Genomic DNA, 16,680 nt, shown 5'->3' on the forward strand with positions numbered 1-16,680 from the left:
CTCCTCCTCCTTTTCCTCCTCTTCATCCCCCTCCGTCTCCTCCTCCTCCTCCTCCTCCTCCTCCTCCTTCTCCTCCTCTTCATCCTCCTCCTCCTCCTCCTCCTCCTCCGTCTCCTCCTCCTTCTCCTCCTCTTCATCCTCCTCCTCCTCCTCCTTCTCCTCCTCTTCATCCCCCTCCGTCTCCTCCTCCTTCTCCTCCTCTTCATCCTCCTCCTCCTCCTCCTCCTCCTTCTCCTCCTCTTCATCCCCCTCCGTCTCCTCCTCCTTCTCCTCCTCTTCATCCTCCTCCTCCTCCTCCTCCATAAACCAGCCTCCGCCACAGAGAGAGCACTCCTGTGTTGTGGTGCAGACGGAGCGGATGCAGCAGCAGATCTGTGAGTGACTTCTCTTTATTCTGAGAGCAGAGAATTTATTTGTGATTTATTTGTGATTTATTTGTGATTTATTTGTGATTTATTTGTGATTTATTTGTGATTTATTTGTGATTTGATTTGTGAGTTCTGTGGCACTAAAGGGTTAGAAGGAGCAGAACAAAGATGGTAAACGTTACGGTCACCGGTGAGAAGACGCTCAGCAGCGTTTTAAAGGAAACGCTCACATTTGGACCATATTTCACAAGAACATGATTTGATCCTCTACTTCATTTCAAAGTCAAACTAAGAAACCTCATATTTCCAATGTAATAAAGGCAATATTTCAAACAGCAGTGAAATATGGTCAAATCATGAACGTTTAATCAAAGTACTGAAATAGTCGGTGAAAGAACTCTAAACAACTTTTAAACTTCAAATTGCTCACAGTGAAATATGTATCCATACGTCGTCATGGTAACCACTCATTTTATTTAAGAAGCAACAATATAATATGATATGAATGTGTTATTTTAATACAACTGGAATGAAATAGGAAATACATGATAGGAGAACAAAGTCTCCCTTTACTTCTTTAAATGTCGTAGTTTAAGGTGGTCCGCCATATTTAAGGTGGACAAGTTGTCGGTCTTTAACCTTCTTTCAGTGGAGAAATGCATTCTGGGATATTAAACAGTACCATACTGTCCTCTGTCTGCAGGCTGCTGTTTGACAAACATCTGTGTTTTAAACGTCTTCTTGTTTCTGCATCACTTTGTTTTACTTCCTCCTCATTTAAAACGGATATCAGAACATGATGCTAATGATACTAATGATGCTAATCTGGGTTTGCATATCTGGAATGAAGTACTTCAAGTACTTACAGAGTACTAGTTGTTGATTTGGTCAGCTAGTTCACCTGGAGTCTGCGGACCGGTGCTGCCTTCAGGGTCCTAGAGGCGGTGTGAGAAAAGGAGCTGCTCCCACATTCTCCATGAATGAACCGCTGTGGTTACGACGTCCTCTCACAGTCTGTAGTTCCACATTTATGACGTCTCATATGAAACGCTGGACGTCTTTATTCAACATCCTCTGTCCTTACACCCTCACCTCCTCTGTCCTTACACCCTCACATCCTCTGTCCTTAGACCCTCACATCCTCTGTCCTTACACCCTCACATCCTCTGTCCTTACACCCTCACATCCTCTGTCCTTAGGCCCTCACATCCTCTGTCCTTACACCCTCACCTCCTCTGTCCTTACACCCTCACATCCTCTGTCCTTACACCCTCACATCCTCTGTCCTTAGACCCTCACATCCTCTGTCCTTAGACCCTCTCATCCTCTGTCCTTAGACCCTCACCTCCTCTGTCCTTACACCCTCACATCCTCTGTCCTTAGACCCTCACATCCTCTGTCCTTACACCCTCACATCCTCTGTCCTTACACCCTCACATCCTCTGTCCTTACACCCTCACCTCCTCTGTCCTTAGACCCTCTCATCCTCTGTCCTTACACCCTCACATCCTCTGTCCTTACACCCTCACATCCTCTGTCCTTACACCCTCACCTCCTCTGTCCTTACACCCTCACCTCCTCTGTCCTTACACCCTCACATCCTCTGTCCTTAGGCCCTCACATCCTCTGTCCTTAGACCCTCTCATCCTCTGTCCGTAGACCCTCACCTCCTCTGTCCTTACACCCTCACATCCTCTGTCCTTACACCCTCACATCCTCTGTCCTTACACCCTCACATCCTCTGTCCTTACACCCTCACATCCTCTGTCCTTAGGCCCTCACATCCTCTGTCCTTAGACCCTCACATCCTCTGTCCTTAGAACCTCACCTCCTCTGTCCTTACACCCTCACATCCTCTGTCCTTACACCCTCACACCCTCTGTCCTTACACCCTCACATCCTCTGTCCTTAGACCCTCACATCCTCTGTCCTTAGACCCTCACCTCCTCTGTCCTTAGACCCTCACCTCCTCTGTCCTTAGACCCTCACCTCCTCTGTCCTTAGACCCTCACATCCTCTGTCCTTACACCCTCACATTCTCTGTCCTTACACCCTCACATCCTCTGTCCTTACACCCTCACACCCTCTGTCCTTACACCCTCACATCCTCTGTCCTTAGACCCTCACATCCTCTGTCCTTAGACCCTCACCTCCTCTGTCCTTAGACCCTCACCTCCTCTGTCCTTAGACCCTCACATCCTCTGTCCTTACACCCTCACATCCTCTGTCCTTACACCCTCACATCCTCTGTCCTTACACCCTCACCTCCTCTGTCCTTAGACCCTCACCTCCTCTGTCCTTAGACCCTCACATCCTCTGTCCTTACACCCTCACATCCTCTGTCCTTACACCCTCTCATCCTCTGTCCTTACACCCTCACATCCTCTGTCCTTACACCCTCACCTCCTCTGTTCTTACACCCTCACATCCTCTGTCCTTACACCCTCACATCCTCTGTCCTTAGACCCTCACATCCTCTGTCCTTACACCCTCACCTCCTCTGTCCTTACACCCTCACCTCCTCTGTCCTTAGACCCTCACCTCCTCTGTCCTTAGACCCTCACATCCTCTGTCCTTACACCCTCACATCCTCTGTCCTTACACCCTCTCATCCTCTGTCCTTACACCCTCTCATCCTCTGTCCTTACACCCTCACATCCTCTGTCCTTAGACCCTCACATCCTCTGTCCTTAGACCCTCACATCCTCTGTCCTTACACCCTCACCTCCTCTGTCCTTAGACCCTCTCATCCTCTGTCCTTACACCCTCACATCCTCTGTCCTTACACCCTCTCATCCTCTGTCCTTAGACCCTCACCTCCTCTGTCCTTAGATCCTTCTCCCAGGATGGACAAAAGTCAATAAGTGTAATGGTACACACATTAATACATATTAATACACATTAATACACAATAATACACACTAATACACATTAATACACATTACACATTAATACACATTAATACACATTAATGCATACTAATACACATTGATACACATTACACATTAATACACATTAATACACATTAATGCATACTAATACACATTGATACACATTACACATTAATACATATTAATACACATTAATACATATTAATACACATCAATACACATTGACATACATTAATACACATTAATACACCTTAACATATATAAATACACATTAATACACATTAACACACATTAATACACATTAATACACATTAATACATATTAATGCACATTAACAAACATTAATACACATTAATACACATTAATACACATTAATACATATTAATACACATTAACAAACATTAATACACATTGATACACATTAATACACATTAACATTCATTAATACACGTTAATACATATTAACAAACATTAATACACACTAATACACGTTAATAAACATTAATAAAAATGAATAGACATTAATACACATTAACACACATTAATACACATTAATACACATTAATACATATTAATGCACATTAACAAACATTAATACACATTAATACACAGTAATACACTTTAACACACATTAATATACATTAATACACATTAATACACATTAATACATATTAATACATATTAATACCTTTAATACACATAAATACACGTTAATACATACTAATACACATTAACACACACAGATACACATTAATACACCTTAATACACATTAATACACATGAATACACATTAATACACATTAACAAACATTAATACACATTAATACACATTAATAAACATTAACATACATTAATATACATAAATACATATTAATACACTGTAGGAGTGTGGGAAACAAAAGGGCTGAGAAAGGCTTTTTGTGGATGGAGTAAATAAACTATTTATTTTACACTCTGCATTCGCTCTTACAACAAAACAAGCGCTCCCCGATCACACATCATGAACTCATCAACCCGCTAACGGTCATGGGTAATGTAGTTGAATAAACCTAACAAGTAAATATAACGTCAACAAGGCTAGCTCGCTGTGAATTCTAACCAATATTGTCCTGCTAGTGAGTGGTCACTACACACGTCCCCCCAGAGTTCACAAGAACTAGCCCAAAAGACGATCAGGGACCCTAATGACCCGCCCAAAACGATTCCGGGGCTCCCAAGCAGGCACAGGGGGCCGAGGCAGGGGGGAAACAGCAGGCAGGCGACGAGCAGGCACCGGACGGCAAGGCGGGGGGCCCGCAGGAGCCAGGCTTGACATCGGGGACATCCCACGAGGGGGGCGACCACGGCAAGGCGGTTGGGCCACCACAACAGGGCGGTCCAAGTCCAGATGGGCTGGTTTGAGGCGGTCCACCGAGATGCGTTCACTACCACCACCCACATCAACGACAAAGTTTTTGTCGCCAGCCTCCACAACCCGGTACGGACCATCATAGGGCGGCCGCAGTGGGCCCCGATGGGCGTCGTGTCGGATAAACACATACTCCGCCGCCTGCAGATCAGGCGGGACATGCACCCGGGGGACGCCATGGTGTGAAGTAGGGATCGGCCGAAAAGACCTGGTCCTGTCCAGTAGAGCACTTCGCTGTTCCGGTGCTGACCAGGGGACCGTAGCGCAGGGAAGGAAATCCCCCGGGACCCGGAGGAAGTCCATAGCTCGGAAGTGAACTGGGCCCCCCGATCAGAGGAAAGGTCAGAGGGGACTCCGAACCGGGCTACCCAGGTGCCGATGAAGGCACGAGCTACATCAGCTGTAGTAGTCGCGGACAGTGGGACAGCCTCTGGCCAACGGGTTGTCCTGTCCACCATCATCAGGAGGTGAGTGTACCCCCTGGAGGGGGGAAGGGGCCCAACCAGGTCCACGTTCACGTGGTTGAAACGCCGTTCCGGCACTGTGAACTGCTCCAACGGGGCCTTAATGTGATGATGGACCTTGGCACGTTGGCATGCTACGCAGGTCCTCACCCAACCCCCGACGTCCATCTTCATACCACGCCAGACGAACTTCGGCGCCATCAGACGTTGCGACGGCTTCCTGCCCGGGTGCGATAAACCATGTACGGCATCGAAAACCTGCCTTTTCCACGCCTGCGGAACCACTGGGCGCGGCTGTGCCATAGAAACATCACAAAGCAGCGTTGTGTCGCTGTCATCGAAGGGGACGTCCGCCAACCGGAGGCCAGAAACCGCCGTCCTGTATGCCTGGATGTCAGGGTCCGAGGCTTGATCTGCAGCCATACGGGCGTAATCGATGCCGAGGTGGACAGCTCCGACGGCGGCACGAGAGAGGCAGTCAGCCACGGGGTTGTCCTTCCCCGCCACATGCCGGATGTCCGTGGTGAACTCCGAAATGAAAGCCAGATGACGCTGCTGCCTGGCAGACCACGGTTCCGACACCTTAGCCATGGCGAAAATCAACGGCTTGTGGTCCACAAAAACAGTGAACGGGCGAGCTTCCAGCAGGAAACGGAAATGCCTGACCGCTAAGTACAGGGCGAGGAGCTCACGGTCAAAGGTGCTGTACTTTTGCTCACTGGGCCGGAGCTGTCGGCTGAAAAACGCCAGGGGTTGCCAGATCCCCTTGACCAGCTGCTCAAAAACACCACCGACGGCATAGTCCGAGGCATCAGTCGTCAATGCCACGGAAGCTTCAGGCACGGGGTGAGTCAGCATAGTTGCGCCCGCGAGGGCCTCCTTAGTATCCGAGAACGCCTTCAACATGTCGTCGGACCAGGCGATGGCGTGCTTTGCTGGATTGATGATCAAGCCATGCTCGTGGAGGCGACCGAAGAGGAGACGGAGGTGTGATAGGTGCTCTGCCTTGGATGTGCTGGCTACCAGGATGTCGTCCAGGTAAACAAACACAAAAGATAAGTCACGCAGCACGACGTCCATCAGACGCTGGAAGGTCTGTGCAGCATTCTTGAGGCCGAACGGCATCCGTAAAAACTCAAAAAGCCCGAATGGAGTTATAACCGCCGTCTTGGAGATGTCTTGCGGACTAACCGGCACCTGGTGGTAGCCCCGCACCAGATCCACTTTTGAAAAAATAGATGCTCCAGCCAGGTGGGCTGAAAAATCCTGGATGTGCGGAACAGGGTAGCGGTCAGGCGTAGTGGCACCATTAAGGCGCCGGTAGTCGCCGCACGGACGCCAGCCGCCATTGGACTGTCGGAACGACGGATGATGCCGAGCTTCTCCATGGAGGCGAACTCATCTTTCGCGATGGCGAGTTTGTGAGGGTCGAGGCGACGGGCCCTGGCATGCACAGGCGGGCCCTCAGTGGAGATATGATGCACTACGCCATGTTTGGTGGCCGCGGACGAGAAGGTAGGTGTCGTGATGTCCGAGAACTCCAACAGGAGGGGGGAGAAAACATCAGCCGGTGAGACGGCGCTGGACAGCTTCATCGCGGCCGCATCACTGCGCTCACATGACAAGGAGCCGAACGTCTCAGCGTTGATGAGCCGACGGTTTCCCACATCCACCAGGAGACTGTTGGCACAGAGGAAGTCAGCGCCTAGGAGGGGAGTGGACACCTTGGCCAAAACAAAATCCCAGGTGAAACGCTGGTCAGCAAAACACAACGGCACGGTACGCGTGCCGAAAGTGGGGATAGCGCTGCCATTGGCAGCCTCGAGGGCGGGGCCCTGTTTCGCCCGATAGACGTCCATAGCCGATGCAGGCAGCACGCTCACCTGGGCACCCGTGTCGCACAGGAACCGGCGGCCGGAGAGGGAGCCGGTGACGTACAGCAAGCCTGCAGGATGGCCGACACTCACGGCTGCTAGCGAGTGGCGGCCAGTGCGTTTCCCGATGCACTGAAGTTGCATGTGGGATGGAACCGGGAGGAAATGACAAGACCAGCTGGGTGTCATCGGCATAACAATGGTAAGAGAAGTCATGCGAGCGAATAACAGAACCCAGAGATGTTGTGTAGAGCGAGAAGAGAAGGGGGCCCAGAACTGAACCTTGTGGAACCCCCGTAGTCAGCATGTGTGGTTCCGACACAGGCCCCCCCTCCATGTCACCTGGTAAGATCGGCCTGTCAGGTAGGATGCAAACAGGGAGAGTGCAGAGCCTGAGACGCCCATCCCCTCGAGGGTGGAGAGGAGGATCTGGTGGTTCACCGTGTCAAACGCCGCTGACAGGTCCAGGAGAATCAGGACAGAGGAGAGAGAGTTCGCTCTCGCAGTGTGAAGCGACTCTGTCACCGCAAGGAGGGCCGTCTCTGACGAGTGACCCACCTTGAACCCGGACTGGTGGGGGTCCAAGAGGTTGTTCTGGTGGAGGTAGGAAGACAGTTGGTTAAAGACAGCGCGTTCAGGTGTTTTGGATAGAAAGGGTAGAAGAGAAACCGGTCTGAAGTTCTTGACATCAGAGGGGTCAAGTGATGGTTTTTTCAGAAGGGGGGTGACTCTGGCAGTCTTGAAAGCCGAGAGAAAGCATCCCGAGACGAGAGATGAGTTGATGAGGTGGGTGAGGAAAGGAAGGAGTTCAGTGGCAATAGACTGAAGAAGAGGGGAGGGGATCGGGTCAAGGGAGCACGTGGTGGGGCGGTTAGATGTAACAAGGTCGAGGACCTCGTTAGGGGAGAGGGGAGCAAGATAGGGTAAGATGGGGTGTGGAGAGGGAAGGGGGAGCTGAGGGGGAAGAGCTGGAGAGGGTAGAGAGGGAGAGGGTGGACAGGGAGGGGGGACTGAGAGAAGGAGGATCTGATGTCGTTTACTTTCTTGTCAAAGAAGTTGTTGAAATCATCAGGGAGAAGGGAGAAAGTAGGAGGAGGGGGTGGGGGTTGGAGGAGTGAAGAGAAAGTTTCAAAGAGTTTTTTAGGATTGGAAGCAGAGGTTAGGATTTTAGAGCGGAAAAAAGCCGCTTTAGCAGTAGCTAGAGAGGAGGAGAAAGTGGAAAGGAGAGATTGGAAGTTAAGAAGGTCCTCCGGGAGTTTGCCTGTTCTCCATTTACGCTCAGCCGCTCTTAGGCTCCGTCTATCAGTACGCACTGAGTCCGACAGCCACGGGGCAGGAGGAGTTAGGAGTGCAGGCCTGGAGGTGAAGGGACAGAGGTTGTCCAGAGAGGAGGAAAGGGTGGAGAGGAGAAGATCAGTAGCAGTATCGGGGGGTAGGAGAGAGAAGGATTCAGGGTCAGGGAGGGCAGAGGTAACGGAAGAGGAAAGATCAGCGGGGGAGAGGGAGCGGAGGTGACTACGGGTAGAAACCATGTGGGTAGGTGGAGGAAGTAAGGGGGGAGAGGAGAGGGAGAGGGAGTAGGACATGAAGTAGTGGTCCGAGAGCTGGAGGGGAGTGACAGAGAGGTTAGCAGTAGAACAGTGTCTAGTGAGGATAAGATTACATTACAGTCATTTAGCAGACGCTTTTATCCAAAGCGACTTACAGGAAGTGTATTCAACATAGGTATTCAAGAGAACTACTAGTCACCAGAAGTCATCAGTGCATCTCCTTTCTTAAACAAGCATCTTAAAGCATTAACCAGAGCAAAAGTATAGTGCAGAGGCAAATTACTACGAAAACAATGATTGCAACAGACTAACACGAATACAATAAGTGCTACAAACTACTACGAATAGGATAAGTGCAGTAAACAAATACGAATTCAATAAGTGCAGCGAACTGATACGAATACAGTAAGTGCTACGAGGAAGGCTCAGGGTAGTACTTCTTTATCAGTAGTACTTCTTTATCAGGTAGTACTTCTTTATCAGGCAGTACTTCTTTATCAGGTAGTACTTCTTTATCAGGTAGTACTTCTTTATCAGGTAGTACTTCTTGAAGAGGTGAGGTTAAAGATGGGCAGTGGCTCTGCTGTCCTGAGGTCAGTGGGGAGTTCATTCCACCACTGAGGGGCCAGGACAGAAAAAAGCTGTGACCGGGTGGATCGGCCGCAGGGACCTCTGAGCGATATGAATACACATTAATACACATTAATACACATAGAATCAGTTTGATTATTGATCAGTAAATATTGATTGAAGAGGTTTAACCTGTGATTAGATCAGCTGATGTTCCAGCAGTACTAACTCCAGACTAACCTTCTGGTTCTATGTGACGACTGAAGAAGAGCTTTGATGAAGATAACTCCAGCTTGTTCTAGGCTGCTTTTATTGTGAAACTCTTGAAACATTAAGCTCTTCCTGTTTCAATCCAAGCTTCCTGCTGATTTCTTCTCTTCGGAGGATCTTTGTCTCTTTGAACAGCGTTTGGTTCTCCGTCTACTAAACTAAAGAACGTCTGTTAGTGAAGACACTTCCTTCAAATTAAAAGCATCTTGTCTGCCTGACCCAGTATCACACTGTTTATCTTTTATAACCTGTTCCCTTTGCTTAGGTTGGAGTAGATCTGTGCACAGAGCAGAAGTCATGATATTCAGTCCTGCTTGTTTAACGACTAGCATTCAGCTACAACAGTGTGAAGCTGAAGACAGTGTTCCTCAGTGTAGAAGATGAAGGAACTCTGTTTTATCATTGTTGTAGGAACAGAGAACCTCCCATCCGTCCCAGCATGAAGGCCAGAGTGAGTCTTCTGCTCGGCCTCATCGTAGCAGCGTGTTCCTCTGGATCCGCTGCTCAGATACCAGGTGGGTTTTAAACCCGTTTGAATGATTGTTGCTTTTGGCTTTTTTCCCAGAACACCTATTGTTGTGCATGAAGAAGAGCTGACCTTTCTCTCCTCCGGTACAGAGTGTGAAAACGCCAGCCTGGCCGACATCGTCTTCCTAGTCAATGGCTCTGGCAGCATTTACGAAGATAACCTTAAGGAGGTCCGGACTTTTCTCAGCAGCATCATCGAAGCCCTCGAAATCGGCCCTGACAAAGTCCGGATCGGCTTCGCTCAGTACAGCGACGAAATATCCCCGTCGTTTCTGCTAAAGGATCACATGGACAAAAAGTCCCTGCTGAAGGCAGTGGAAGATCTTCCCTCCACAAAAACCCAAGCCAAGGACTTCCTCCACTATTTCAACAAGGACACAGGGAGCCGAGCCAGCCAGCAGGTTCCTCAGATCGCTGTGTTCATCACAGAAGGAGAATCCATAGATTATCTGAAAACGACTGCCCAGCACCTGAGGAATCAGGAAGTTATAGTGTTTGGCATTGGGGTGGGAGCAGCCAACCGCACAGAGCTGGAGTCCATCGCCAACCGGCCTCCAGAGCGCTTCCTGTCCTCCATCGATAACTACCAGGCTCTGCAGAGTCTGACCAGAGGTCTGCTGCAAACTGTTTGCATCTCTGTGGAGGATCAGAGGCAAGGTAAGGCAGAGGATTAGAGCAAACTGTATTTAGTTGTCCATGTGTTAAGTTTGCAATGAAATATAAAAACATCTAGCCAACATTGGAAATTCATAAAGGCAGAGGTTTTGTTCGATGAAGTCGAGATCATCCTGTGTTTGTTTGTTTGTTTAACCAGAAGTGGAATCTTACCCTGATGATCTACTTCACTATTTGTTTGCTACTGTTACATAAGTATTAGCATTTCAAACAGTTCAACTGTTTACTATCATGTTCAGTAAGTCTGTTTTGAGAATTGCAGGATGTGTACAGGAAGATGTTTTCTTTTTTTTTAAAAAGGTTCCGATGCGTTCCTGTCCAAAGTGTAGCCGTTCCAAACGGCCCACTCAAGGATGGCCATCGTAGAAAGACAGGATTCATTGTATAAATGGGGAACAGGTATTCATGGGGTTGCACCTGCTTGTACTTGAACAAAGTATTGGTGTGAAGCCTGAAAGCTTGGAAGCATACTGTCTGAATTATTTGGCCCCTCATGTGTCTGTGGGTGTACCAACACTTTAAAAGACCAACAAGCTCTTTGTTTGAGCATACTGACACCTTGACTGTACTGTTCAAAGATGTTATTGTGTTTTTCTCTGCTTTCAGCTTTGGCGGAGAGGTTTGGAGATATTTTCTTCCTGGTGGACAGTGGCATAGCTACGGCAAATGTCTCCAGGTTTAGGACTGAATTTCTCAACTTGATCGATCAACTTAACGTTGGAGCGTCCACCTACCGCATCGGTTTGGCCCAGTATGGTCAAGATACCAGTGTTGAATTTAGTTTCAATACTTCTCAATCTAAAGCGGACATCAAGGCTGCTGTCAAACGGTTCCGCCTGCGCCCACGACCCAAACAACCACGAAACCTGGGCAGTGCTCTGACGTACGCCAACACGCACTTTTTACCCCTGAGGCTGGGGGCCGTGCACACCAAGGAACCCCCCAGTACCTGGTGGTCGTCAGTGGAAGAGCGTCCAATGATTCTGTGTCCAGGCCCGCTCAAAAGATCAAATCATCAGGGGTGACTGTCTTTGGGATGAGTGCGGGTGCAAGCATGGATGATATAAGCTTGTTTGTTGATTCTCGGTACGCATTCAAAACTCCTGAAGTACTTATTTTGAAGGATTTCTTCTTGACCCCGAAAAAGGAGGTCGTTACTGAAGGTAAGGACATCATTCATCAAAATTTGAGATCTTTGGGAAACTGTATTCCATGTTTTGTCATTGTTCAGTTAGTGTCTGGAAGAGGCCATGCTTTACAGGCAGTGAGGAACAAATAAGAATGACATTATAAGTTCTGCTAAAATGATTCTGGCTCATACTTCATTTTGAAATGAAGGTCATTTATTGAAAGAAATTCTAAAAACATTGTTTTAACTTAGCCACTGTTACAATCGCAAATCACCAAAATGATGACCACTGGATGGACCTACATAATAAGCATCCTGTAATATAGTTCATCTTCAAGATGGCTCAAGTAACTAATTACACTCTTTTCATAGAATGCAAAGGAGCCAATTTGGCCGACATCGTGTTCATCGTTGACGAGTCTGAAAGCATTGGGAGAGACAACTTCCAGCTGGTGCGCACTTTCCTCCACTCGCTTGTGAGCGGCCTGGATGTCAGTCCCTCTAGAGTCCGAGTGGGCATCGTTACGTACAACGAAAAGCCCACAGCACAGGTCTACCTCAACACCTTCAATGACAAGGATGAAACCCTCCAGTTCATCAAGATCCTGCCTTACCGTGGAGGCGGTACGTACACAGGAAAAGCTTTAAACTACACCCTGAAAGAAATCTTCACCGAGGAAAAGGGCAGCAGGAGTAAAAACAGCGGAAAGGGTTTCCAGCAGGTGGCAGTGGTGATCACAGATGGTGAATCCAAGGACCAAGTGAGCAACGCAGCAACCAATCTCCGTCGGGCTGGGGTCACCATTTACGCTGTTGGAATCAAAAATGCTAGCGTGACTGAACTGAAGAAGATGGCCAATCACCCCCCCCCGATAGGCATGTTTTTAATGTGAACAGTTTCACAGACCTGAAGCCCCTGAAGCAGAGCCTGCAGAGGATCCTGTGTCAAAACCTCATTGAGAAAGCAAAGGACAAGAGCAACGATCAAGGTTTGAACCAGTGTTTTTTCATAGTCACTTAATGTGCAAAAAGAATGAACAGTGAGAGCCAGAAATCCCTGGTCAATGTTCTTTAGTTAAGTCTTTACACATATATTCCCCTGTGTTGGAATGTTCATTTTTAACCTCCCTCTCTTTGGCTTTGTGAAAGAACTAACTTTTGTAGTTGCTTTTCCTCTCCAGCATGTGTGCAAAAAGACGAAGCAGACATCTTCTTCCTGATGGACGACTCAGGGAGCATTGAGCACAAAGACTTTGACAAAATGAAGAACTTCATCATCAGGTTTCTAAAAACCTTCCGTATTGGGAAAGAATATGTCCGCCTGGGGATTGTGAAATATGCAGATTGGCCAACGAGACAATTTGATCTGACCGCTCACTCAGATGCCAAGTCACTGGAGAACGCCGTCTTGGGTATTAAACACGATGGAGGTGGGACAGAAACAGGAAAAGCGCTGGAATTCATGGTCTCACACTTTGAGAGAGCCAAGGTCACTCGTGGTCACAAAGTCCCAGAGTACCTGGTGGTCATCACAGATGGAAAATCCACTGATGAGGTCAAGGCTCCCGCTGAAAAACTGAGGGCTCAGGGTGTCACCGTCTACGCCATCGGGGTGGAAAATTCAACTCAATCTCAGCTGGAAGAGATAGCCGGGGACCGCAAGAGGACCTTCTTTGTCACTAATTTTGATGCCTTGGATGCCATCCACAACGAGATCATCACAGAGTTCTGTTCTGAGGACGGTAAGGATAACTTATCTAGACTGGACTTTGAAATGTACATTTAGTTAATGGAGAGCTGAAGTCAAACCGGATCGTCTTCTTTTTCTCAAGAACACTTAAAGTACAGTCTTGAAACTTAACCCTAGTCAACAGTATGTTGTGTTGTTCACGTCAGGATGAGGATGACCAGGTGTATTTGAATATTTATTTATAATTTATATTTCTGCTTTTGGCGTTTGTTAATGGACACCCTCTCTGATAAGCCGTAGAGTACCAGTCAAAATGCTGCTAGTTCAGATGTTGTAGCAGGACAGAGAGGACCGAACAGTGAAGACGTTTTTTCACAGCAGACTTTACAGCTCAAAAATTGAAATATCAAAAAAGGAAGAAACTGACTCAGTGATGTAAGTTTGAGCACTGGTACATTTTCATGGGAGCTGCACTGTCTTGTATCCTAACAAATTAATATTGTTTAATCTTTCAACTTCTAACACCACGTTCTGTTGTAGAACATCATTAATCTCAGAAAATGGATAGTAGGTAAGAAGACTGGTGATATAAATCTCCAATTAAAAAGAATTGTAGTAAGTTTTAGAAGAATATACAGTACTTAAACTAACCCTTCCAATATTACCAATATTGTAGGGACAAATGGGGTTATGTTGATTGGCTGAACTTTTATTCATTTGCAGTATTACCAATAGGAAAGTTACCTTGAATGAGGTTTAATCCCTCCTAAAACAGGGCCTGGAAGATAGTGACTGTAACTCCAGCGTTATCTAGGCCCTTCAATTATTTGGGCATGAGATTCTTTAAGCAAAGCCCTCTAAAGGTACCAATTTGAGTTTACTTCACTTTGACTAGCTAGTTGCTTTTGAACAAGTCATTTAAAAGGTCACACCCCTCGTAGCTTGTCTTATTTCCCACAATCTCATTCATACCCGATGACTCGGGGTAGTTTAAGGCAAGACAAGTGTGGAAACAAGAACACCACGTAATCATTTCTGTGATCTGTGTCCACAGTTTGCAAAGATGTACAGGGCGACATCTTTTTCTTAACTGAAAGCTCTCAGAGCATCTCTACGGAAGACTTTGGGAAAATGAAAGATTTCATGAAATCTGTCATCAGCAAGACCCCCATTGGGCAGGACGAGGTGCACGTCGGTGTCATGCAGTTCAGCACGAAACCCAAACTGGAGTTTTCCCTCAACAGTCACAACAGAAAAGACATTTTGTCAGCCATCGATGGTATGAAGCAGATGAATGAAGGCACGCTCACAGGAGAGGCCCTCAAAGAGGTGACGCAGTACTTTGATGCAACCAGAGGAGGGCGTCCTGGTATTAGGCAGAGGCTGATAGTGATAACAGTGAGGGAGTCCAAAGACCAGGTCAAGGGCCTCGCCGCGGCTCTGAGGGCCAAAGGAGTGGTGGTCTACGCCATCGGAGTGGCGGAAGCCAACACCACCCAGCTGGTAGAGATCAGCGGATCATTGGACAGGGTGTATAGTAAGGAGGACTTTGATGGTCTGAAGGACTTGGAAAGCCAGGTGGCCTTGAAGATCTGTGAGAAAGGTAAGAAAAGTTTGAGACCATCCACAAAAAAAGATGTTGAGTAACCAGACTGAGTTTATAAAAGCATGAAGCCTTTAGGTTAATCTCACAAAGGAGTCTTTTTCTGGCTTTACAGTTAGGATTGAACCTAATTGTCCCTATAGTGGGGTTACTTAGTCTGAGCTCTGCCATAGCTCTACTGTCAACCAACCCAGCTGACTACAGGGGGGGGGGAGTTAATTTTATCTTGTTATCTGACTTTTCATTTGATGGCAATCACATGTGTTTGTTTCTAATCGTAGGTTACAGACTTTCTTTCATGTGAGGCCGATGAGAAGTAAACAGGTCTCAGTTTACCGACTAACACTCTTTAATTGCTCTTTGTCTTTGTTCTCTTCTACCAGATTGTCAGATAGGAAAAGCTGACATCATTTTCCTGGTGGACACCTCCATAAGCATAAATTCAACACAATATGACAGTATGCGGACGTTTATGGAGTCAGTAGTGAACCAAACCACAGTTGGCAAGGACCACACTCGTTTTGGGATCATCTCCTACTCGAATGATCCCGAGACTCATTTAACTCTAGATGACTCTGACTCCAAACGAAAAGTTCTGACAGCAATCCCAGTTGTTAAGCCAAAAGAAGGAAACACCTACACAGGCAAGGCCTTGAACTACTCGCTACAGTTCTTTAACGCTGAATACGGCGGCCGGAGAGCACTCAAGGTGCCTCAGATCCTCATGGTGATCACAGACGGGGCAGCCACCGAACCTTACAAACTGAAAGAGCCATCTGATGCACTGAGAAACAACGGGGTCATCGTCGTCAGTATCGGAGTGAAAGAAGCCCCAGAGGCTCAGCTGAATACCATGGCTGGTGGAGACACATCCAAAGTTTTCTTCGTGGACGAATTTAAGGGACTAGAAACTCTGTACAGAAATATGTCTTCTGTCTTCTGCATTAAGCCCGGTAAGAATGTGTCACGGTACGTTTGTGGTGATGACATGCATGTTTTTAAATCTTTCTCATGTATAGCTCGAAGGGCCAAAAGGTGGCCTGACTCTTCTGAACTGGAAGATTTAACAGATCAATTCAGCAAACAAAAATACATAATTTACACTTAAACCAGGCGATATCACATTTCACATGATGTATGATTCCAAAGTCCTGATTTGGTGAAAAATCTTTATTTCAGTATTGAGCCCAGTAAGTGTCAAGTGGTGTCTTTGGATGAATCAGATCTTTTATTAGTTATTAATTTCAGTGCTGATGATTCTTATTGTGTTCCGTTGATTCAATAGTTCATTGCTCCCTCACCTTCCTTGTGGAAAGCAGAACTCCTTACTGCACATCCATCTGTTTCAATGAGGAGCTCAACAACTTTGTGTGAGGATTTATGAGCTAGATGACATTCATAGTATTAAAAATCCTGTAAAGGAATGTCAAAGATACACAACGTAGAACAAAAATCCCCGAACCTTAAGTATATCCACATATCTAACAACTATTCACCAGTAACCCTAAGAGGCTAAGTGGTTCGAAGAAGATCTAACATGCACACATGGAATGAAGGTGACGGATCAATGCTGTCAGTTGGAGAGAATTCCTGTGTTTCTAGGTATGAACCAAACAGAGGGAACCAATTATTAGAAAAAACAATCACTGCATGTCAGCAG

The 16,680-nt window shown here is 47.1% G+C and overlaps 1 protein-coding gene across 1 annotated transcript in view; it reads left to right on the plus strand.

The window, feature by feature from the left end:
- The first annotated feature begins 312 nt into the window (after positions 1-312).
- LOC129109415 (collagen alpha-6(VI) chain-like) overlaps positions 313-16,680 on the plus strand; it is a 39,484-nt gene continuing 23,116 nt past the window's right edge. The window contains 10 exon segments of the mRNA XM_054621482.1: positions 313-374; positions 9,807-9,910; positions 10,014-10,580; positions 11,205-11,492; positions 11,495-11,761; positions 12,100-12,590; positions 12,593-12,716; positions 12,909-13,469; positions 14,472-15,020; positions 15,404-15,973. Of these exon segments, the coding sequence (XP_054477457.1) occupies positions 9,835-9,910; positions 10,014-10,580; positions 11,205-11,492; positions 11,495-11,761; positions 12,100-12,590; positions 12,593-12,716; positions 12,909-13,469; positions 14,472-15,020; positions 15,404-15,973 (3,493 nt within the window). The 5' untranslated portion in view covers positions 313-374; positions 9,807-9,834.

Source organism: Anoplopoma fimbria, chromosome 20 (genome assembly GCF_027596085.1).
Source record: "Anoplopoma fimbria isolate UVic2021 breed Golden Eagle Sablefish chromosome 20, Afim_UVic_2022, whole genome shotgun sequence".
Classification (NCBI taxonomy): domain Eukaryota; kingdom Metazoa; phylum Chordata; class Actinopteri; order Perciformes; family Anoplopomatidae; genus Anoplopoma; species Anoplopoma fimbria.